The 26,407-nt window shown below is 37.7% G+C and overlaps 1 protein-coding gene across 1 annotated transcript in view; it reads right to left on the reverse strand.

Moving 5' to 3' along the window:
• The window catches only part of LOC147633171 (agamous-like MADS-box protein AGL11), a 147,627-nt gene that overhangs the window by 21,041 nt on the left and 100,179 nt on the right, over positions 1–26,407 (reverse strand). Inside the window, exon 3 of the mRNA XM_086805814.1 lies at positions 10,059–10,134. Coding sequence (XP_086661940.1) covers positions 10,059–10,134 — 76 coding nt within the window. The remainder of the gene's footprint in view (positions 1–10,058; positions 10,135–26,407) is intronic.

The following is a 26,407-nucleotide window of genomic DNA, read 5'->3' on the forward strand; positions in this document are numbered from 1 at the left end:
GCTGGTCTTCAACGGAGAGTCCAGAGGATATTATTGTAATACAAAGGACTCGAAATTTTAAAAAACGATGATAAAAAATATTATGATTTCTATTGAAGGATTGCTTTAAAGCGAGTCAAATCTGTTATAAATGGTAATTTCATATTGGGTGTGTACGTGGTATGCCTACCTTAATTTTTGCATGAATCGCTGGCTAGGGGACCTATAAAAGAATCTCACCAATACAGTGGTCAGGTGGTTGGCTAACCCATGGGCCGGATAGTGTTAAGATGGATCTGAGGATTCTTGAGAACCACAACTAGATACGATTAGTTACGTTAATTAGTTTAAATCCTAAGAAAACCTTGTTCTATATGGGAGGGGATCAGCGGTTGTGCCTCGTAAATGAGAAAAAAAGCAGCGATTCCATGGACCAGGTGCAAGTCTCTTCTTGATCTGACTATGTGACTTTAGGTTCGGTCAGATTAGTTTAACTAGTTAAGACTTTGACTCATTAGAGTAATTCCCCCATTAGAATATTTTTTCCCATGGTGGAATCGCCCGTGCCTTCTGAGCGAGGGGAGTCTTCTAGGCCCGGTGTCGTGCCATGGCACGTCTATGATGTGAAACCGTGCATGTGAGTTCATCAAATACACATCCAGGTGCATGAGGTTATGTGCCATGACGAGTCATTATATGATGCCATGTACATATGTTCATATTGTATATGAGGTTCAATAAGACAAGCTGAGGCTGAGTCAGATTTAGGAGTTTTTTGTATATGAGTATGGAGGATGATGTTTTTGCTGTTACTCAGAGTTCATGGGCAAGTTAGAAGCATCCAGAAATATATGATGGCATGAGGGTATACCAATGCTCAAAGGAATGCATTTATAAAGGCATGAAGAAATACTTGAATGGGCAATTGGAGATTCTAGAGTTCATTGAATGTTGGGGAAATGTTCGGATAGAAAACTGCACTTGGATTTCATGGATCATCATGTAGAAGCATATGTATTTTACGTATATCTAATGCGGAGAGTGGAGATAGGGAACATGGAGCTAGTAAGTATGTTTTCATAGAGGTGCTAATGCCTTGGTAGTCTTGTGGTTAAGGTTTGCTACCTTAATGCTAAGGTTATGTTTTATAACCTTAGTGCTAAGGTTAACAAAATGTTGGGAGATTTCTAGAAAAGGCGCAGCCTTTCCTTATGGCATGGACAGCTGGCAGAATGTGGAGGGGGGGGCCGCCGAAATCGCCGTGGGAAAGAGAAAACGCGCCGGAGCTTCACGGCGAAAACCAGTGTGTGGAGATTTTTCTGCAGCGTTGAAGTTCAGCGTCCAAATCTACCAGAAAATTTAACTCTTTGAATATATTATCTGATTATGCCTTGTAGGTGCTAGAATTATAGAGTAATTCTAGAGCTACTTAATGATGTATTTATTGGGAAAATCATTTTCAAACCAGTCTGCAGCGATGCTTCTCCACTTCATTATCCCTCGCATAATCGGCGAGCTGAATATATTTGGGAAAACAAATTAGAAGATCCACGTGTGCGAATCGTAAGTGGAGTTTTCTTTTTGTTATTTATTCTCTTAACTTGCTCTATGTGAATGGAGAAAATCGAATGTTTGATAAATCAAAAAGAAAATGGAAATGAATAGCGAGACCATGGGGAAAAGGCTAAAGAATTTGGAGCTCGATGATTGGTGAAAAATGCATTGAAGCTGAGGGAAATTTGCCTTACTTTCTTCTCATATGGATTTGAAAATTATGAGTATGACAAAGCTATGCCAAATGCAAAATTTTGCTTGTGAGATGTTAGGATATTAAGGCAGGTTTTCAGGTGATAAAGGATATCTCGAAATAATGGTTTTGAGGGCACTGGATGTAACACATGCATACTGGAAAAATTAGAAAGCTTTATTATGCCCACATGAAAATGATTCAAAGGATTTCATGCAAATCTGTGCAATTATCTGGATGAAATCAAGGATGTATTGAGGGAAGAGGACACATGTATTTATCAATGGAAATAATGATGTTCAATACTCCTTGGGAAGTCTTGTACGTGAAATACCTTGTTGGAATTGACATTCACTCTCACAGCTAGAAGTTTCGTACTTTCCTGGCTGTACCGCACACTTCACGACAGTTTTTGGTGAACCCGACGTGAAACTGCTAGGGTGAGAGTGTAGTGAAACATACAGGGAAGCTATGGCTGAGAATTCTGAGGACCAGGGGGTTCATTTTGACCCTGGAGTTATGCAGATGTTCCAAATGTTTTCCATGTACATGCAACAGCAACAAGCTGCTGAGAGGGGACAGATTTCCATGACCAAAGCCTTACAATCAATTGTGAAAAAGGTAGATCAATTTGATGGAAAGGACATTACAAAGTATCTGCGCAATTATATAAAGGAGATGGAGCTAAACAGGGTAACTGAGGAGGATATGGTTCGGAGTTTCGAGTTGGTATGCGTTCCTGAAATAAGAGAGCGCATAAAGGGATTGCAGACAGCACAGGGTGGCAGAAATTGGGAAGAATTCAAACTTGCTTTAAAGGATGAATACTTCATGGAGGATTCTGAGAGAGTGACTAAACGAACTTTTTTGGAATGGGTCACAAAACCTAAAATGGGAATTTCTGCCACAGAATTGCTAAGGGAGTTTGAGAAGCGTTATGCCCAGTTGTCAAGAATAGAGCGTGCAACTTTAGACAGAGAAAAGACAGAGCTCTTCTTGCAGGCAGCTGGGAAAGATCTCCAGGAGACATTGGAAATCCTCCTTGAGGATAAAAATACAGAGCAAGGATTAAAGAGTGATTGGAATGATGTTGAGGATGCAGTCACTATGTTAGCAAAGCGGCAGCGGAGGAGGGATAAAATGGTGATGGGATCTGCAACCCCCATAGCTGCTGTTACCCCTGAGAGTTTATCCAAGCCAGCTGCCACAATTCCTAAGATAGATGGGCCGATGGATGAGCTTATCAAGGGTATGCGTGATTTAAAATTAAAGATGTCCAGGATCGAAGAAAAAGGTCTACCATTGGGGCAGGCTTCTATGCAAAGGCCTCAAATCAAAGAAGGGTTTACATATAGATGCATATGGTGTGATGACCCAGAGCATGCAAAGAAGGATTGTACCAGCTATAAAGAAGCTCTTAAGAATCAACTTGTGTTCTTCAAAGATGGGAAAATCCATCTTACAGAGACTGGTCTTCCGCTGAGTACAAACTTTGGGAAAGGAGGGATGAAAAAGCTGGTAGAGGATATGGTTGCTAGTCATGCCATTTCTATGATCGAGGCAGCAACCTATGGATTAAAGGTTGGTCAACAAAAGCAGGGATTTGAGAATGATGAGGATTATGAGAATGAGAATTTTTGGCCGTCAACAATGGAATTAATTGCATCAAGGAAAGTGTCAAAGCAAGCTTTGCATGAGGCAGGTGATTGTATACGCCTTGAGACTGGCTGGGAGGAGCCTGTGGATTCTTTATCCATTCATGCCTATATTGCCAAATGCCAAAATAATGAGGCACAGGTAGAGGAGAAACGTAAAAGGGAAAATGAGGAAGGAGGGCCATCAAAAAGAGTTACACGTGGAAGTGAAAAGAAGGATCCTGGGCCATCACATATGCCTCCACAGCAAAGCAGACCTCCACATGATGTTTCAATGGAAGAAGTGCCAGTTAAAATGAAGGAGAAGGGTAAAGGAAAAAGTCCACTCTACAAGCTTCAATCTGATATTGAAGTTGCAACAGATCTCAAAAAGGTGCTTGAAGAGAGAATTCTAAACAGCAGGGTGGAATTCACACTAGGGGAAGTCTTGGGGATTGCAAAGAAAGAATTTCATGATGAGATAATTGATATTATACGAAGAAAAAGGCAGTCCATAATTGAATCTATTCCATCACAAGGGGAAGCAAGCACTTCTAAGACTCATGGTGTACAGGTACAGAAAAAGGAAGAGAGAGAAAATGTGGTGGAATGTAATCACTCTGCTGATGGGGCACGACAAGTGCGTTTTGTGGAAGAGGATGACGAAAAAGAAGTTCTTACAAAAAGTCATTACTCCAGGAGCCATTGGGCAAGAGCCACCACTGAAACCCTTGTCAAGATAGGTGATTTGGAAGAGCCATATGTCGCTCTAATTGATCATGGGTCTGAAATAAATCTTATGGCTAAAAATCTCTACAACAAATGTAAGTGGCCAATGGATGTGGATCATGGGTGGATGATTAAAGCAGCTAATAATTCATCTGGAGAGCTTTATGCAGCATGTCCAAATGTAAGGGTAACTATAGGGGATGTGAAGGATGATCAGAATTTCTTTGTTCAGGAGATGTCATCGTATCCCCTCATTCTTGGGCAACCCTACATTACAGCTGTAAGGATGGAAACAAAGGTTTTGGATGATGGTTCAGCTTATGCAAGAATAAGGAGTAAAGATGGCAAAAAGGCTGTTCAGTTTTTGACAGTTTGCATTAATCATGAAAGGAATCGTGAATTTCTTAGGGCACAGTCACTCCCAAAGATAAACAGAGAGTTTATGAATTACAGGGAGATGAGGGATTTTGGCCAGGTGCCATTGTAAAGCGGGATTCCAATGGTACAAGGGGAAATGAGTTCTCGCAGGACTCAATCAATGTAAATAGTTTTTCAGCAAATTTTCAGGGATTCTCCAGCTATGGGTCACTGGTTTTTGTAAAAAGCAAGGATTTAAAGCGTGGCATGCAAAAACATATACAAAATGAACAAAAAAGTTTTGAGCAGTGTGGTCTTTTGGAGAAGAATGAGTTTATTTCAGGGGTGCTTGATGAGGTGTCATTTATAGATACTATGGATGTACTTTTTGATATGAGAAGAGCATGCTTACAGGGTGGAAATGAAGTGATAAAGGTGTCATCTGTGGAGATGTATGATATAATCCAGGAATTTGAGGGGGTGGAATGTAAAAACATGAATTGTGAGATGGATGCTCATGTGGATACAAAATACAAAACGGTTGCAAAGAAGGTGAAACCAGTTGCCTTGCCCTTGCCACCAGGAAGCAAGGAGAAGATAGATGAAGCTTCTATGCAGCCAAATCTTAGAGATCCGAAGAAAATTGGGCATAAATTTACTCAAGAAACTCTGAAAGAGCTGAAGATTGGTGAGAGGGATTTTCTGTTGCCAGTTGAAAGGGAATGCTTTGAGGAGATGCTTGTAAAACATGGGAAAGCTTTTGCCTTTCAGCCGCATGAGATTGGTTGTGTTGATCCAAGTGTAACAGCACCAATGGTGATCTTTACTGTTCCACATGTGCCCTGGAACCTGCGGCCAATTCCAGTACCAAAGGCTCTCTTGCCAAAGTTGATGGAATTACTAAAGGAAAAGATCAGAATGGGAATCTTGGAGCCTTCATGTGCCCCATATTCCAACAGATGGTTTACTGTACCAAAGAAAAATGGGACATTGCGCTTTATTCAAGACATGCAACCTGTAAACAAAGTCACAATCAGGAATGTGGGAGCAGGTCCAATTGTGGATGAGTTTGCAGAAGCATTTGCAGGGAAAGCTATATACTCTATGGGTGATTTGTATTCGGGATATGATCAGTTCCAGCTGGATATGCAAAGCAGGGACTTGACCACAATGAGAACTCCTTTGGGATTAGTAAGGATGTGTACCTTACCACAGGGAGCCACTAACTCAGTGGCACATATGATGAATGGAATGAATAAAGTCTTACGGGACTTCATACCACAAAAAACTATGCCATTTTTGGATGATGTGCCAATAAAGGGCTGTGAGGAGAAAGACAAAGATGGGAATTTAGATTCAAAAGGGTGCCGCAAGTTTGTGGCAGATCATATAAAGGATTGTGACATGATTCTATCCAGGCTTGAAGAAGTGAATCTTACTTTATCTGGGCAGAAATCAGTGTTTGGGGTTGGTGAAGTGCTAATAGTGGGACATCTTTGTAGTACTAGTGGACGCCGTCCTTGTCCAGCCAAGATAGACGCAATACAAAGAATGAAGGAAATATGCATTAATGTTACAGAGCTGAGAAGATTTCTTGGAGCATGCGTCTTTTATGTTATTTGGATCCCACACTATGCACATGTAGCAGATCCTCTTTATCAGCTTTTGAGGAAAAATCAAAAATTTTTGTGGAGTGCAGTACATATTAAAGCTATGCGGAAGCTGAAATATTTGCTCCAATCATCACCCATTTTGAGAAAGGCAGATTATGAGTGTGGCAGGCCTGTGATTGTTACAGTTGATACTAGTCCTATTGGGATTGGATGGGCAGTAGGGCAAGATGATGAGGATGATCATAGGTATGTAATTAGATTTGGAGCAAAGGTATTAAGCTTTCGGCAGCGAAAGTATCCACAGATCAAGAGAGAATTATGGGGGATAGTCACTGCTCTAAAATGTGAAAAAGAATATCTTATTGGGGCATCTGTACTTGTGGAGACTGATTGCTTGCCACTTCTTGGGATGATAGCAAGTTGTACCACTCCAGATATTGCTATGCTTAGGTGGATTGCTTATATCAAGTCACTAAATCCTGAGTTTGAGCATATTGCGGGAAAAGATAATCCAGTTGCAGATATGCTATCAAGAGCCAGGTATGAAGATGAGGAAGAGATGGTTAGTGACATTGATGATGTGGGTACAAAGTTCTATACTACAGCATATGCAAAGGGGGATCATATTTGCCTATCAAATGCACTTGAGTCTTTTATTGAGGAAATATATGAAGGGGATTGGTTGCTTATTGGTCAATATTTGAGCACTCTGACAAAGCAAGAGGATTGGTCTGACTCAGAATTTAAGAGGATCCGCAGAAAAGCATATGGTTACTTTCTAAAGGATGGGTATCTCTGGAAACATCCTAAACAGAGGAATGCTATGCCACAGAGAGTCGTATGTGATAAAGAGACTCAAGGGAAGCTTGTGAAAGAGTTCCATGAGAGTCTCTGGGCTGGGCATAGAAGTGTGTGGGCCACTTATACCAAAATAAAGGAAAAATATTGGTGGAGAGGAATGTACAAGGATATTTCCCAATATGTGGAAACATGCATGGTATGCCAAATGTACTCAAATGTGAGGCATCGTGATGGCTTGCAACCAACCTACCCACCTGCCATGCACTACAAATGGGTAGTGGATCTAGTTACAATGCCTTTGGGAATTTGGCAGATGCGGTATATAGCACTTGCAAGAGAAGATTTGACAAATCAGGTAGAAGGGCGTGCCCTTAGAACAAAGAGTACGGAAACAGTATGCAAATTTCTCTTGGAAGATGTGATCTGCCGATATGGTTGTGTTGGGAAAATAACAGCTGATAGGGGAGAGCTAGATGTTGAAGAAGCAAGGGAATTCTTCTCTAGAATTGGTATCAAACTGTCTCTAACATGTGCTTACAATCCTGAGGGCAATGGGAAAAGTGAACGAGGACATCCTCCAATCATTAAAGCTTTGGCTAAGGCATGCAGAGAAAGGATGAGAGTGTGGCCAAAGCTGCTACCATATGCCTTGTGGGCTGACCGTACAACTCATAGCTCAGTGACAGGATACATGCCTGCTGAATTAATGTATGGTCAGAAGCCAGTGATGCCAGTTGAAGAAGTAATTCTAACTTGGAATGTATTGCCCTGGATGGAAGGATTAAGCAGAGATGACCTCCTTGCATTGAGAATAAGACAGTTGGAGAGGAGGCCTGAAGATGTAGAGCTTGCTAAAGCTCGCCTGAAAGATGCAAGGCTGAAAAATAAAGAAAGATTTGATAGTAGACACAGACTCCGGCCAAAACCTATTGAAGAAGGTGATTGGGTTCTAATGTATGATAGTAGCCTTGACAACCAATTCACTGTTCAAAGAAAATTTGCAAAAAGATGGTTTGGCCCTTACATTGTCAGGCATGTGCATGGAAATGCCACATATACTCTGTGTGAGCTTGATGGAACAGAAGTAAAGAATCTTGTGGCTGGCAAAAGAATCAAGATATTTAAAAGAAGGCATGATGGTGATCCTTTTGATTCACAAGAGATTCAGGATGAGAAGCTTGACAGTGAAGGTATGGATATGCTTGAAGAGGAAGAGGATGATCTTCCTGGAGCTGCAGAAGATGAAGACGACATCCAGCTATATGTAGATCTTGATGATGATTTGGCACATACCAGAGGATGTGCAGGTTTAGAGGGGGTGGATGTCGTGCCATGGCACGTCTATGATGTGAAACCGTGCATGTGAGTTCATCAAATACACATCCAGGTGCATGAGGTTATGTGCCATGACGAGTCATTATATGATGCCATGTACATATGTTCATATTGTATATGAGGTTCAATAAGACAAGCTGAGGCTGAGTCAGATTTAGGAGTTTTTTGTATATGAGTATGGAGGATGATGTTTTTGCTGTTACTCAGAGTTCATGGGCAAGTTAGAAGCATCCAGAAATATATGATGGCATGAGGGTATACCAATGCTCAAAGGAATGCATTTATAAAGGCATGAAGAAATACTTGAATGGGCAATTGGAGATTCTAGAGTTCATTGAATGTTGGGGAAATGTTCGGATAGAAAACTGCACTTGGATTTCATGGATCATCATGTAGAAGCATATGTATTTTACGTATATCTAATGCGGAGAGTGGAGATAGGGAACATGGAGCTAGTAAGTATGTTTTCATAGAGGTGCTAATGCCTTGGTAGTCTTGTGGTTAAGGTTTGCTACCTTAATGCTAAGGTTATGTTTTATAACCTTAGTGCTAAGGTTAACAAAATGTTGGGAGATTTCTAGAAAAGGCGCAGCCTTTCCTTATGGCATGGACAGCTGGCAGAATGTGGAGGGGGGGGCCGCCGAAATCGCCGTGGGAAAGAGAAAACGCGCCGGAGCTTCACGGCGAAAACCAGTGTGTGGAGATTTTTCTGCAGCGTTGAAGTTCAGCGTCCAAATCTACCAGAAAATTTAACTCTTTGAATATATTATCTGATTATGCCTTGTAGGTGCTAGAATTATAGAGTAATTCTAGAGCTACTTAATGATGTATTTATTGGGAAAATCATTTTCAAACCAGTCTGCAGCGATGCTTCTCCACTTCATTATCCCTCGCATAATCGGCGAGCTGAATATATTTGGGAAAACAAATTAGAAGATCCACGTGTGCGAATCGTAAGTGGAGTTTTCTTTTTGTTATTTATTCTCTTAACTTGCTCTATGTGAATGGAGAAAATCGAATGTTTGATAAATCAAAAAGAAAATGGAAATGAATAGCGAGACCATGGGGAAAAGGCTAAAGAATTTGGAGCTCGATGATTGGTGAAAAATGCATTGAAGCTGAGGGAAATTTGCCTTACTTTCTTCTCATATGGATTTGAAAATTATGAGTATGACAAAGCTATGCCAAATGCAAAATTTTGCTTGTGAGATGTTAGGATATTAAGGCAGGTTTTCAGGTGATAAAGGATATCTCGAAATAATGGTTTTGAGGGCACTGGATGTAACACATGCATACTGGAAAAATTAGAAAGCTTTATTATGCCCACATGAAAATGATTCAAAGGATTTCATGCAAATCTGTGCAATTATCTGGATGAAATCAAGGATGTATTGAGGGAAGAGGACACATGTATTTATCAATGGAAATAATGATGTTCAATACTCCTTGGGAAGTCTTGTACGTGAAATACCTTGTTGGAATTGACATTCACTCTCACAGCTAGAAGTTTCGTACTTTCCTGGCTGTACCGCACACTTCACGACATCGGTCTCGGAGGGACCGCCCGGGCTAGCCTCTCGTCCTCTCAGACATCCGCGGGCGAGGCCCCGAGTGTGGATCCCCGCCCTGCACACGGGAGACCGATGCCGCTTCCGTTGCCGTCAATGGGGACTGCGGAGGGGGCAGGGACCCCACAATATTATTCCTTAAACTATCAATGTGTAGAGTTCTAGAAAGGGTAAGAAGGAGATATAACAAGTTCACATCAACGGGGAAAAATATATTTTCTAATTTAATATACTTTATGTTATGGTTGAAAACTCATAAAACATAATCACTTTGTATAAGTAACATTTTGTGTACCTCAGTATTTGACGCTATAACATTTCCCCTCTTTATCCTTGAGCACATTTCATATCTTTCAAATATCTTTTGCATCCTGTCAAAATAAAATTTTTAAATTTAATCTCTCTCTCTCTCTCTCTCTCTCTCTCTCTCTCTCTCTCATAGCTATAGCATACTTTAGGAGAAACTACTCTACTCCTTTCCCCTATCTCATTGAGGGGGAAAGGGCATGGAAGAAAAAGGTACATTGCTATTTTGTAAATATCTAGAAGGCCTCAAACTTTATTGCTTTTGATACCCATTTCTAGATTATGTAAAGGAGATTTAGTTCTCACTAGACCCTATATCAGATGACTCAAGGAGTTAAGAGGGAACCCATGGGACATTTGTACTACTGGAATTTGTTCTCTTACACCACGACACATAGATGTTGTTTCATTATAAGTGGACAGCTTTTAGCAGTCAAGCTTACATTTGGTGTAGACAACATAAACCCAACCTTTAATTTAATTAGTTGATTACAGATACATCTAAATGTATTGAAATCTTATACCTTACATGTTTCATCTTGATGATTATATGAATCTAAAAAATTATTCTCTATGACATTATAAGAACCTTACTAGAAGAAACAATACTTACATCTCATGATCATACATTCTTAGAGAAATCTCCATGGTTTTTCTTTGTTTCACATGGAATCATTATGGAATCCAAGCCTTGATTATGTTTGCTATTTTCTATTGATAATCGAAGGTGCTAGGGATAGCCTTAGTAGAGTGTTGCACATAATGATAGAGATTAGAGAGAGATCAGATTAGGAAGGCTTAAAATAATAAAGATAATCCATGATTAAGAGATGTGTACACACCAATAAGAGCATTCAATAATAATGTATTGCAATAGCTTGTGTCAACCATAGAAAGTGAGAGGTTTCTAATATAGATAACCTCAAGCCAAATATCTTTGAAATGTGGAGCTCTTATCCTTGCCATCTTTACACCATGCATTCACACCACACACTCTCCACTTTTCCAAATATCTTGTCACACTCAACTTTAACAAAAAGCCTTTCAACCACATAATTTAGCATATCATGTGTGCAAGTGTGTCTCTAAACACTCCCCTTGAATCACATTAATTTGTGACACCATATTTTGTACCGCTCCCCCATGGTGTCACACTCCACAAATCTAAGAGCACTTTCTTGCTCTCACTAAATTTTGAACACCACTCTTTGTGTTATATTTGCATACTCCCCTACTATGTTCACATGAACTTACCATGCTTCTCTCATGGATGCAACTCAACACACACATACATGCCTCTTTTGGGAAAAATTTGAGTTTAAGGCTCTTCATATCCTACGTAGGGTGCCCTCATACATATACAAAGCAAATCATGTGACAATTAAGATCACCATCATATCTCAACATGACTATGACAACACTTCGTGTGTCTCTTATACACGTTATGATGAGATACACGGCGCCACTGTGGTTTTGCATGACCACCAAAAAATTAAGTATTCCTACCCTTGGGCACCTTCACACAAATGTGACTTTGCATGTATATTTTCATAGAATACATCATGAAAACTAGCCACAATTAGACCAAGAATGAGATGCTTGTAGGATCAATGTGAATAGCCCTTAGAGAGGTCCTTTTTACACCATATCTTTGAGGCTCTAAAGGTTTATCCCTTTCTATATGCTTTGAGACACAAAAAAATGATCTTATCTCAAATTATTGTTGGTGGAGAGTGCCTCTCTCTTTTTTGTGTACATGCTTGCTGCTACATTCTTTAGTTCCTCAAGTTCAACTTATGGAAGTGTGAAAAGTAGAAGTCAAAACATCTTGCACAACAAAAGGTGTATAATTTGTTTCACTCGGTAGAGTTTTGAGGCTCTAAGGATTTATCGCTTTAAATATGCTTTGAGGCACACACAAAAATGATCTTATCTCAAATTCTTATTGGTGGAGACTGCCTCTCTTTTTTTGTGTACCTTCTTGCTGCTACATTCTTTAGCTACTCAAACTTCAACTCATGGCAATGTAGGAATTAGAAGTCAAAACAGTTAGCAGTTTTGAGGATCTAACGGTTTATCCCTTTTGATATGTTTTAGCCACAAAAAAATGATCTTATCTCAAATTATTTTTGGAGACTGCCTCTGTTTTTTTTCATACCTGCTTGTTGTTGCATTCTTTAGCTACTCATGTTCAACGCATGGTAGTGTAAGAAGTAGAAGGCAAAAAAACTTTCACGACAAAAGGTGCATAATTTGTTTTCCACTCATTGTTGTGCTTTTTGTAACTCTTTCACTATAACTTAGACATCCTTGGAAAGATTAGCAGCTATGCTATTTTCTTACAAAGGCTGAATTCAATGAGACAAAACTTCTTCAAAGCTTTGCCTAAGATGGCTCCTACTTGCCATTTAGCTCCTTGGCTTGAAGCTTTGATACCATGTTGGCGAACCTAAGGTGTTAGGGATAGGCTTGATAGAGTGTTGTACATAATTAGAGATATTAGATTAGGGAGGCTCAAAATAATCAAGATAATCCATGATTAAGAGATGTGGACACCAATAAGCACACTCAACAATAATGTATTACAATAGCTTGTGTTAACCATACAAAGTGAGAGGCTTCTGATATAGATAGCCTCAAGCCCAATATCTTTGACATTTGGCACTCTTATCCTTACCACCTTTACACCATGTGTTCACACCACACACACACTCCACTTTTCCAAATATCTTGTCTCACAGTTAACTTTAACATGAAGTCTTTCACCAAGATAATTTAGCATTACGTCATGTGTGCAAATGTTTCTCTCAACACCCTCTCAAGCACATAAATTTGTGACATAATATTTTCTAACACTTTCTTCTTCCTTAAATATGAAAACAAGACTAGTAGACACAACATCCATAAGAGCCACCTCTTCACTCATTGCTTTTTTTTTCTTTAAGAAACAAAGTAAACTCATCAACATATTGACCCACATCAATGAGTACACTTATGTAAGTGTTCTTGATCGCATATGTTTTACTATTATTAAGGTCCTCATTATCCAAATGTTTACTTTGACTAACATAGCTATGATATTCTTTCCTTCGTAAAACGTTTTCTTTCCTTCCTCATATAACATGATAGTGCATCGTCAAAACATGCTAACTCATGTACTTGTTTAAGAACTCTCTTTCATAATTTTTGTGTCAAGGTATTCCCAATGTGTATATGATTTTTAATTTCATGAAAAAATTCCATATCTTACCATACATCATAGTTTAATAGTTACGGAAGCTCAAAATATTCTTGGAATTAAAAGAATGATTCACTAGTGCTTTGTTTAATATCTTCAAGATTCTTCCATGACTCTATGCCATCTTTCTATTCTCATCCATCTTCTGCCTCTTAACTAAATTGTTAGAAAGAATATTGATTCAAATTCCAAGGGATTTTATCATGCCATAAGTGTGCAAACTTCTTAATACCTTAGCCCATATGCAACCCTTTGTTGTAGTTCCCATCATGAATATGTCATTTCTTGCATTGCATCCTCATATACTTGCATCCTCATACTATAATTAAAATCTTCCACATCTTAAGACTTATGTCGATAGACGTAATTGCCTATATTTGACTCAATGAGAGTCAATTCATGTCCACATACTAAGATCTCAACATCCAATTCCTCTTCCTTATTTAATAGATGTAAGATTATCCCTTGAGGTATCTCTTGAGGCAATTTGAGCTATAAACATGGTTTATTTTAAGAATATGAGTTTATCAACTCATGAAACATTAAATATTCTCAAAAAACAATCTCCCTTATTAAGAACAAGGTTTTTGAGAATCTATTTTTTTAAAACATATAGATTAGTAAAATAACTTACCAATTTTTCAAGAATACTTATGGAGCTCCTTGTAATTGAAAAAAATACACATGAGTTCTTATTGAAGAAGATACATGACTTCATGCTTGTGGATCTCCTTGTAATTAAGGAAAAGACACATGAGTTGAAACTAAAGAATCCAGCATAATATTGAGTGGTTGCAGGATCAAGGTGCCTAGTTTTGTCCGCTTAGGCACCCTGTAAACAGTAAAAGAACAAGCATTTGTTTACCTTTAGTGGCCAATCTCTCCTAGCTAATGAAGGAATTTTCTTTCAAGTTCTTTTGTTTGAACATCACAGGAAAAGTTGGGAATATAGTTACATAATCTGATTAAGCATTAGATAGTTAAAAGTCCTCATTTCCTTACGTACAAAGTCAATGCATACACCTTGTCCCAAATTTGGATTGATTCTATAAAATGCTAATATTGTTTACATATAAACTCAAATGAGATTCCCACTTTGGACCTTAGATCTTCACATAATTTAGAGCTTAACTTGATTTTTTGAGAAAGTTTTAAGCTATTTGTCTATTTTCTTTAAATATTTCAAGGTCTTTAAAGTGTTATAATATATGCCACTTTTTGCACCCACACTAACTACCACTTAAAATGCTCAATCTTGTGGATCAAAAGAGTGGTAGATAGTGAGACATTAGTAGAATGTGGTGGTCAGTCAAAATTGCAAATCCAATGGTTGGATTTTTAATGATCTCTTTTCTAAAACTTCTCCGAGGTTGTTAAAAGGCCTGTAAATATTAATGGTCTAATTAGTAAAATTACATTTTTGATGTAAATCATCTAAAACCTATAGGTATTATTGTACTTATAATGGAGCATCTATGGAAAAAAATGGATCACTCTAAATATGAAAAGATCAAATTTTTATCATTTTATCATATTTTGGATTACTTTTGATTAATTAAACTAATTTATATTAATTTAAGTTATTTTGGGTTAATTTGAGTGCATGTGTATTTTCTTTTAGTTGCTTGATCTCATTTGAAGTACCTTGCCCCCTAAAGTTTCTCTCCAACCATTGTCATAGTCGAGCATAAACTGGACAAAACTAGACACCCTGATCTTCCAATCACCCAATTCATTGTTTAAAACATATATTAGTAAAATCACTTACCAACATTTCAAGAGTACTTAGTTAAAAGATAATGCTAGTGGAGCTCCTTGTATTAAGGATAATACATGAGTTAAATAGTGAATAATCCTACTTAGTCTTTATCTCCCTCACTTTTACTATCCAAACTTTAAAAGAAGTGGCATTTTTAGCTTGGAATTTTTGATGAATTGCTTTAATATAATACGATGAAAAGATAATTCAACTTAGTTTTAACTCAGTATTTATCTCCTTCACTTTTACTATCCATGCAAGAAAGATAAAAATTAGGGCTAGGTTTCGAGACAAACTGAAGTGGATTACCATCATAGCCAAGAGCTTGGACTCAAGGTTTACATTAATGATTGTAAAAAATAAGTTCCCATCTCCCCTAACTCACTTATATGGTCCATGTTGTGTTCACATGAACTTCGAGTCCATTATTTATTTGCATGTTTGGTCACCCATGGCTAATTTCTCAATTAATGTGTTCCTTTGAGCAATACATATCTTGATTTTGGAAACCTCAAGAATACATAGTCACCCTCCTTCAACTCCAAGTGTCTTCTTTGCTTGTCCGCATAATACTTCATACTATGATGGCTTGCTTCATATGCATTCGGCATTGCTAAAGCAAAGCTTACATTTTCTTGACCTCTTCCTTTGCATTTTGATTCACCAAATCTTTCTTGATGACATCACTGGCACATTCACTTTGTACCCATATAATGCTTCAAAAGGAGATATGCCAATGATCTCATGATGGGTGCTATTGTATGCAAATTTAGCAAGAGGTAACCACTCATCCGATGCACTTTTAGTTCTCATAGGAAAAGTGCCTCAAATATATCTCCACCCACTTATTCACCCTTTTTGTTTGACTATCAATCTTCAAATGATAAGCAATGCTACGAGTCAACTCAGTGCCTCAAATAGGTCTCCATCCACTTATTCACCCTTTCTGTTTGACCATTAATCTCTGGATGATAAGTGGTGCTAGGCGTCAACTTAATACCCATGAATAACAACAATGTGCCCAAAATAGGCTCATGAATTTGACATCCCGGTCACTCACAATCGCCATAGGCATACCATGAAGCTTGAATACATGCTCCACAAATTTCTTGGTAACCATAGATGTTGTATACTTGATCTTGGTAGAGTTGAAATGAACAACCTTTGGGGAACAATCTACACCCACATACAACCTATCCTAACCCCTCTTTGTAGAAGGTAATACTGTAACAAAGTCCATAGAAATGTGAGCCCATTTACCTTTGCAAATAGGAAAATGTTGCAATAAACCATTTGCAATTGAGTAGGATCTTTGTTAAGCTGACAAGGCATACATTTTGACATAAATGCATGTATTTCCTTCCACATTTCCTTCCAAAATAAGCTCTTTCTAACCTTGTTATAAGTTTTTAAAATTCCCAAGTGACCGCCATACATGTTGCACGAATTTCTTCCAAAACTTTTTACATTTATATGATGAATGACGTACCAACAAGTAGACCTTTTCCTTGTAGTATATGTGACCATTGTGAAGTTAAAAATGTGGCAACTCATCATGACTATCTTTTGGTAATTTTTGAAAAATCTGAGATGTATCCTTATCCAATAAGTACTCCTCTTGTATGTCTTCAATCCAATCATTTTTCACCTCACTAATGCTTGAAACCGAGCATGTCCACATTCTTGAGAGTGTGACTGCTACCAAATTTTATTTCCCCTTGGTGTATGTGATCTCAAAATCATACCCTTGAAGTGTAGCTTCTTTGCTTGGGGTGTGAGCGTGGCTTGAGACATAAAATACTTCAATAACCTATGATCACTCCCCTTACATAGAATCAGCTACCGATAGAGATAATGACGTCATTTATTGATTGCATGCAATATGGCAATCATTTATTGTTTATATACCTTCATCAACATTTCCTTCTCATCAAGTTTCTAGCTTTCAAATGCAATGACATCATGATCTTGATAAAGAATAGTACCAATTCCCCTTCTTCACGGTAATCTTTCTTTTTCACCAAGAGTACGGAAGATGCAAATGGTGATTGACTTGGATCAATCCATCCCATGTCCATAAGTTCCTTCACTTGCTTGGCTACTTCATCTCTTTCCACCTTTGAGAGCCCATATGGCTACTTCATCTCTTTCCACCTTTGAGAGCCCATATGGTGGCTTTTTGACGAGTTTAGAATTTGATTCAAGCCCTATAAGATTATCCACTTTCTCCTTGTTGGTAGAATCTCACGCATTTGCAACACATCCTTGAACTCTTCCAAGAGTCTTGTCATGCCTTCATTTGAAACAACTTTCTCTTCCACAATTTCCTTCTCTTGACAAAGACGTAATATGTACACACACCCCATTTGCTTGAGATTCCTCTTAGGCTTGGTGTCATTGATCAAGGAGACCTTTGACAAATAAGAACCATGCAATCTCAAGGGGCTCACCCAAAAATATGTAAGTATAGCACGTGAGTTTAAATGAAGAAGGAGTTTTTTAATTCAAAAGTTTAAGGTAAATTTATAGAAATACATTTACCAAAGGGTTTTTTTAATCCATTTTGAAAAAAACCCATAAGTCCATAAAGAAAAAGGGGTCATTTCTTCATGAAAAATTTACAAGGGGTCTTTTAAATACCCCTTGAACACACATAATACATAGGGTTTCTTTGTAGTGCACCCCCCAAGCATGCAATACAACCTCTTGTTTCCCACACACAAAGCTCATGAATCCATGCTCTAACTTCATTGAGAAGGTCCCAAGTGTGGATAGAAAATCAAATCCAAGCACAATGTCAATTGGACCCATGTTGAATGCAAGCAAATCCACATAGCACGTGTATTCCTTAGAAAGCATGAATTTTACATCCTTGTAAGTCTTTATACAATCCATCATTAATCCATTAGCCACTTGCACCATTGGACACAAGGCTTTGGGATGAAATTTTAGATTGCCCAATGAACTCTTGTTCACAAAGCTATGTGTGCTACCACTATCCGGAAGCACATGAGAAACTCTTCCATTAATCATAGCCTTAATCCTCAAAGTCTTGGAACCCTTGCATCCCACATAAGCATCATAAGAAAGAGTGCACAACTTTGCATCATGCCTTGTTTATCCTATAAAACACATGGCTATAGGATATCCATCATCATAGATCTCTTCATTTGATCCCCTCAAATCAAAAGGAAACTCGCCACATCGGGCTCATGATCCTCATCATCACCCAAAGAGTCAATGCACTCATCAAATATCTCCACTTCATCCTCGTGCACATCCTCTATAACTTCGGAGAGCACCATCTTATGTGTCATATTCCTTACTTTGCATGACTTTGAGTACTCTTTGCTATACTTTTCTCCACATTTATAGCACAAGCCCTTACTTCTCAAATCGTTGATGCAATCCTATTTAACAAATTTGCTTTTTTTAACCCCATTAGAAGCTTTCTTATCACTAATGGGCCCATTTGATGGTGCCCCACCAAATCTTAAATTGGTATTTTCACCTCTACCATACATTGTAGGATACCTTGGAATAATGGTAGTGGTTGGAGAAGGTTCCTTAGACGACTTCCATGATGGTGAAGAGGATACATCAACCTTATAAGTGCCCTTGTGAAAACCTTGGCTACTATACTTTTCTTCATAGTTCTTGGCCACAATACCATTTCTTGCTTGAAAATGATAGGCTTTTGAGCCTTCACATTAGCCCTAATGTTTGGTTTCAAACGCTTGATGTACTTGACAATCTTGAATTACTCACACCAAAGTCCTTCATACACAATATGAGCTTGGCAAACTTGTGAGTGTATGCCCTTACACTCCCAATTTGTTCTAAAGCATCCCATTTACAAATGAGCTTGTCCTTTTGAAGTGTAGAGGAGAAGGTCTCTCTCATCGCTTCCTTGAAAGCCTCCCAAGACGTGACCACGCAACCATCACTGTAAGATTCCTCCCCAGCCTTCGAGGTATACAGGAGTAAGAATTTTCCTTTCTGATATTATAATTATTCCCTCCCTAAAATAAAAGAAAGTTCTGTTTAACAAAGGAAGACCCTTTTCCTAGAATACTTCTCAAGAGTCCCACCTGTTTTAAGGATTCAGAACAATGAGTTCAGAAGTGAGAATCGATGTTTTGGATATCAAGGTTTTGGTCTTCATTCGAGTACGGCCCAAAAGAAGTTCTTTATCTCTTGGGGAGTATATGAAGTTATCCCCCAGATATTGTGAGCCTTATATCTGAATTCAATGAAAGTAGGTGACTTAGCCTACAAGCTTCTTTTATCTCTTCATCTCAAAATTCTTAATGCCTTCTATAGAAAAATGTGTCAAACCCAAATCATGGAAAGACGGTAAAACTTCAGTGGCAAGTTACCGTTGGCTTCTAAGTTACGCTAGCTCCTTCCTTTATATAAGTCGTAACTTTTACTTGTCGCTCACAGTAATCTTACTTCCATCGATCTCCTTTCTTTCTTAATCTCCTTCATGGCTTGGCAACAAGAACTAGTTTTATCCATAATGATTCCTCACCTTCAAGACGCAAGTGAATCTGTGAAGAAGGATTTTATAGAGCAGTATGAGCGCTCACTTTTCCCTCACTTGGGAACTTCTGTAGCGCAAACCAAATGGCGGACCTATCAAAACATAACTAGGGTAACACCCTGGGGTCAGTAGCACTTTCGTAACAATGTCCGCTTGGCCATGGTTATTGAAGCTTTGGGTTTGGGTCCCCGATACTACTGTGTCATGAGATCAAGGCATCTTGGGTTTTCTGAGCGGGTCTTCTTACTGGCATGTTTTCTTCCTCATGAGAAGATATGCCTTTATCCCGTTTTTGGCTTGCCTCTCAGAGGTTCTTTTGTTAGATCACCTCATACCACTGAGATAGGTGTGGCAATAACCAACAGAATTATTCCCATAGATGAGTTACCTTATACTTGTGCAGCTTGTGAGGACTGCTTTTGTGATCATATGATGGACGGGCTTATGGAAGTGTAAAGAGTTCTTCTATCTTTACTGTATAAGTTCCGAGAATGAATAAAGTTTAAATCTTGTTCTTATTTTGAATCTTGCTCTCTTTAAGACGTTTCTTGGTGGTTAATCTTGATTCAAATTTTTCTCTAAGTCTCATATTCGTGCATCTTGCGAAATTATCCCAATTTGCGAGATGAGGACATCTCGCATTTTTTAAGTGGGGTAGAATGTAAGATTCCTCCCCCACCCCCTTTTTGATGTCTAGTATCTTCCCCTGTAATCAACCCTCTTCAGAAATATAAAGATCTTGTTTCTATCTGTTTTAGCCTAGAGAGAGAAAAATATTCTAGAGAGAGAATATTCAGATTTTGAATATTTTTGGATAGAAAAATATCTCTTATAATTCAGATGAGTTCCCCTGAAATAAAAATTCAAAAAGAATTTTCCAATGTGCAATTGGAATTAATTGGAAATAGGTATAAAGAACCTTAGTCTAAGGGTCTAGATTTTCAGAAATCTTTAGACTATGGTCCAATTAAGGTTCCTATGGGCCAATAGCATCAATCCATGTGTAGGGAAGAGATAAATCCAAATTTGTAAAAAAGAAGATACCCAAAAATGAGTAAATGCTCACATAAGGTGAAGAGTTGAAAATGTACAAGGTTTATTAGTAAAAAACTATGAGCAATATTAAAAATATGAGATATTTTGGGTATCCAAAAATGAGTAAATGCTCACATAAGATGAAGAGTTGAAAATGTACAAGGTTTATTAGTAAAAAACTATGAGCAATATTAAAATGATGCCATTATGACACATATGTAAGGAAGGGGAATTCTTTAAAGGAGGTGCATATTTCACATAAGATGAAGAGTTGAAAATGTACAAGGTTTATTAGTAAAAAACTATGAGCAATATTAAAATGATTCCATTATGACACATATGTAAGGAAGGGGAATTCTTTAAAGGAGGTGCATATTTCACATAAGATGAAGAGTTGAAAATGTACAAGGTTTATTAGTAAAAAAAACTATGAGCAATATTAAAATGATTCCATTATGACACATATGTAAGGAAGGGGAGTTCTTTAAAGGAGGTGCATATTTCACATGCTTGAATGAGTTTTAAACTCATAAAAATTGAGATATTTCATCTCTCCTCTCTCCTCATTCAAGTCTAGTTCCAAAAAGTTAGCTTAACTGACCTAAAAATGGTCAAATATTGACCAAACTGATTTAGAAAATTCTAGAATCAGTTTGTTTGGTTAGGAGCTCAATTTTTCCTATAAATAGAAGCCTCCCCCTTGTTGAAAAATATATAGTGTTTATGCATCGTTACTCTACTCCACCTAAGCCAGAAACTGTGAATTCATTTAATAATTCACTAGTTTTTGGAGCTTCCCTCTTTCTTCAATTCCCATTAGTGGCTCCATCAACATACTTAACCAATTGATTGGTTGGGGGCCTCTACCGTGAACAAAGAATCAAACAAGTTGTAAGGTAATTAGTGAATATTCATCTTTCTATAATTTCTCAATGTTTCTCTCTTCTCAACCCCTCTCAAGCTTGAGAAGTTTAATTGGTATGGTTTTTTTTAAATGCTATTGAAGTTTGAATAGTAGTGAAGAGTTACATAATTTAATAAATGCTATTGAAGTTAATTTTCATTTATGTTTAAATTCTAATGATTCTTATGTAAATTATCTCTCTCACTCAAGAAATGGTCATACTCATGACCCATTCTCAATCCAAATCAAGCTTTTCATAAAGCTTTTCCTTAACCCAAGATAAAGCTATGCTTGAGGCCAAATTAATGGCTTTTTCTTATGCTTTTATTAGTTTATGTATATTGATGATCCATTATGGATTAAGGATCCAATTAGAGAATCATTTTAATTATTTCCTTAATGATAAGCTTTATCCCTTAAAAAAATTGAGATTTATCAGTCATAGCAGCGGAGCTATGGCAAAATTTTTATAAAAATTATGCATAAAAAATTTTCATTCAAAGCATAAAAAGAGGACTTCCTGCCATATTCTAGGAATCATCATCCTAGATTAATTGAAAGAATTTCATTATAATCATGGAGAAATTGAATTTTAATATTATGCATAAAGGATAAATTTTTATATCAAAAGTGTTATTTTTACTATTTTTATTTTCATGCATAGAAGTATGCATAATGGATAAATTTTTATATCAAAAGTGTTACTTTTATCATTTTTAATTTTCATGAATAGAAGTATGCATAAAGGAAAATTTTTATATCAAAAGTGTTACTTTTATCATTTTTAATTTTCATGCATAGAAGTATGCATAAAGGAAAAATTTTTATATCAAAAGTGTTACTTTTATCATATTGGATTTCATGCATATAGGTATGCATAAAAGATATTCTTTTTATACTAAAAGTATGATTTTTCTCATAAATGGATTTTATGCTTAACTTAGATGCATAAGAGAAATTCTTTTATTCTAAAAGTATAATTCCCTACCAAATTGAAATCATGCATAAGAAGATGCATAAAAGATTGATTTTAATTTCGAAAGTGTTAGTCTCCTTAAATGGAATTTATGTATAAATAAATGTGTAGAGAAATCTTATATCAAATAAAAGAATTCTCTTTAAAAAAAAAAAAAGATATGAAATGTGATAAGATGTGATAAGAGGTGTATGAGATGTGATAAGAATTGATAAGATGCGTATGGAAAGTGATAGGATGTGATAAGAGGTGTGATAAGAGGTGATAAGATGCTTATGAAATAAGTTAGGATGTGATAAGATGAATTAAGATGTGTATGGGGGGATGAGGTAAGAAGTGTATGTGATAGGATAAGATGTATATGGGTTGTGATAGGGCGAGAATGGATGTGATGTAAAAGATTAGATGTGAAAGTATATGGGGTTATATAAATGGGAATGTGAAAATGGATGTATGTATGTGGATGTGTGGATATGAAGATGGGAGTGTGGATGTATGAACATGAAAATGGATATATGCATGAAGATGTATATGCATAGATGTAAATGTGGATGTAGATGTGGATGTATAGATGTGAATGGATGTGGATGTATAGATGTGAATGGAAATGTGGATGTGGATGTATGTGAATGTGAATGTAGATGTGGATGTATGTGAATGTGAATGTAGATGTGAATGTGGAATGTGGATGTATAGATGTGGATGTATGAGAATGTGGATGTGGATGTATGTGAATGTGAATGTAGATGTGGATGTATAGATGTGAATGTGGAATGTGGATGTGGATGTATGTATGTATGTGGATGTAGATGTGGATGTATGGATGTGTATGTATGAATGTGGATATGGGATGTGGATGTATAAATGAGGATGTGAAAATGGAGGTAAGCATGTAGATGTGGATGCATGTATGTGAATGTAGATGTGAATGTGGAATGTGGATGTATAGATGTGGATGTATGGGAATGTGGATGTGGATGTATGTGAATGTGAATGTAGATGTGGATGTATAGATGTGAATGTGGAATGTGGATGTGGATGTATGTATGTATGTGGATGTAGATGTGGATATATGGATGTGTATGTATGAATGTGGATATGGGATGTGGATGTATAAATGAGGATGTGAAAATGGAGATAAGCATGTAGATGTGGATGTATGGATGTGAATGTGGATGTGGATGTGGATGTATGGATGTGGATATGGATGTGAATATATGATATGTGATGTGAAGGAATCTGAAGTGAAGAGATGGAAAAGGAGGTGATTGGATGAGTACACATATACATGGAATTTGGAATAAGTAATGTGGATTAATGAGGGATAATGTGGAAAAATGAGAGTTAATATAGAAACTGTATTTGTAAACTGTTTGTAAATGCTGTTTGTAAATGGCTGTTTTATGTCAAGAATGCTGGGGAAGCATTTTGACCGTCTTGTGATTAAGGTCGTGGAGACCTAACTGATAAAGTTGCAACTGCTGACGGAGAGTCAATGGAGGACGTCTCGCGTAGCAAGGTCGACCGAGGTCTTGACCAGCCTCGGTTCGATTAAAATGGTGAGCTTCCGGTACGGTGGATGAGGGACCAAGGAAGCGGCCTATGAGTGAAGCGCTAGGTCACCTGCGAAGGATCCTAGAGGGTGCTGACCATACGGTGCTCGGGCTCTGGGTCGCCTAGGATACCCACGCGTGCGTCGAGGAAGATATTGGAACAAGGAGTAAGAGTTGTTTTCTGGAACCGGGCATGGATCTGGTTGACTGACCTTGCTGGTCCTCAACGGATGAGTCCATGGCTCTTTTATATGGATCTGTTGATTGATCTTGCTGATCTTCAACGAGAGTCCATCTTGATAAGTGATTATATTGCCGAGTATTATGGGCTAGGAACTATGGAAACGGCCTCTGTGTGGACAGGTGGTGAGCGTTCTAGTTGCCAATGATGCCATAGATACTCTGATGAAGGAATGATGGGAAATTATGAATCAACTGGATAATTTGGGAGATTGTGATCAGTGGTACTATGGTTTCATTAAAGGATTGTTTTAAAGTTAGCTGATGCTAAGAAAAAGGCAATTTTCATATTGGGTGTGTAAGTGGTGTGGCTAGTTTTATGTTTGCATGAAATTCCGACTAGGGGGCCTTGGAACTCTTTTCCTTGGTACCCGGGACAAAACCTAACCAAATTCCAAATTGGATCCCATCACTACAGTGGTTGGGCGGTTGGCTAACCCATGGGATCGGATGGGGTTAGGCTGGACTGATGGATCCGTAAATCGAGACTCAATTTCTGTTATTACGATAGATAAAGTAAATCCCGGATAGTAATTGTTCTATGGATAGGAATCAACGGCTGTGCCTCCTTGGTGGGGAAAAAAGCGTTGATCCCAATGATCCAAGTGCAAGTTTCTTCCTTGATCTGACCAAGTATCTTTATAGATGCAGTCGGATCTGTTTGATCAGTAAGAGTTTTGACTACGTTAGAGTAAAAATTATCCTGGTGGAATCGCCCGTGCTTTCCGGATAAGGGAAGTTTTTCCGGGTCTGGTTTTGGAAAAACCGACGGATTAGTCTTTTGTCCGGATATCCATGGACGAGGCCCCGAGTGTGGGACCCTGCCTCGCGCAAGAAGTGCTACTTCCGCTGCTAGTACCCCGAATCCGTTGCGCGGTGGGAACAGGGATCTCACAGTTGGTATCAGAGCATTTGGTTAATAAAGATCAACCGAGAAGACAAATATGTCAAAAATTTATCAAGAAGCACAAAAAGGTTGTAATTGTATGATATAATTCATACAATTTGATATTCAAACTGAAATTCGTAATTTGGTAATTGGGTCTTCAGATAGAAGTACCGCAATTATATAGAATCCCTGACTTGCTTGAGGCCTAGACATGATGGTATTTACCTTATAATTCCAAGAGCCACAACTACCCGTATATACCGAGAGTATACTGCAGCTCTTTACTGACAGTATATACGAGTAAATCTAAGACTTGAAATTATAAGCGTTAATGCTATCCAGATGATGAATTCGAATGTGGTTGATATGATTTTTAATTCTGTTTGAGAATTGATGAATTGAATTGGATTCTGATTGAAAATTCTGATTGAAAAATGATGATTTTTGAAATTAGTTGAAATATAAAAATCTGAACAAAACCACAATGAGGATGAATGGGACGAGTCCCAGTGATGATATTCATAACTGGAATGATGATAATGAATTCAGCAAATCACTATGAGATTAGTGGGTTGTGCTGTCAAATTGTTACTGTTAACACTTGATCAGTAGATCAAGTTAAGGGATGACAAATTGAGAACTTGCTTGACTGAAATTCCCGTGGAGGAATGTTCAGAAGGAAATTTTTCGGTCTAATGGACCATTATCATGTTAAAGATATGAATGATATGATCTGAATATTAATGATGAGTTCTATATAAGGGATATTTATCCCAGTGTTCTGCTGGGTTGACCAGAATATAAGGAACCCCAAAATAAAATTGGATGTTAAGAAAAAGAGTTGTCCTCTACCTTGCGAGATGAGGACATCTCGCACTTTTTAAGTGGGGTAGAATGTAAGATTCCTCCCCAGCCTTCGAGGTATACAGGAGTAAGAATTTTCCTTTCTGATATTATAATTATTCCCTCCCTAAAATAAAAGAAAGTTCTGTTTAACAAAGGAAGACCCTTTTCCTAGAATACTTCTCAAGAGTCCCACCTGTTTTAAGGATTCAGAACAATGAGTTCAGAAGTGAGAATCGATGTTTTGGATATCAAGGTTTTGGTCTTCATTCGAGTACGGCCCAAAAGAAGTTCTTTATCTCTTGGGGAGTATATGAAGTTATCCCCCAGATATTGTGAGCCTTATATCTGAATT

The sequence above is a fragment of the Cibotium barometz genome, chromosome 12, assembly GCF_041138505.1.
Source record: "Cibotium barometz isolate CiBa-2024 chromosome 12, ASM4113850v1, whole genome shotgun sequence".
NCBI classification, from domain to species: domain Eukaryota; kingdom Viridiplantae; phylum Streptophyta; class Polypodiopsida; order Cyatheales; family Cibotiaceae; genus Cibotium; species Cibotium barometz.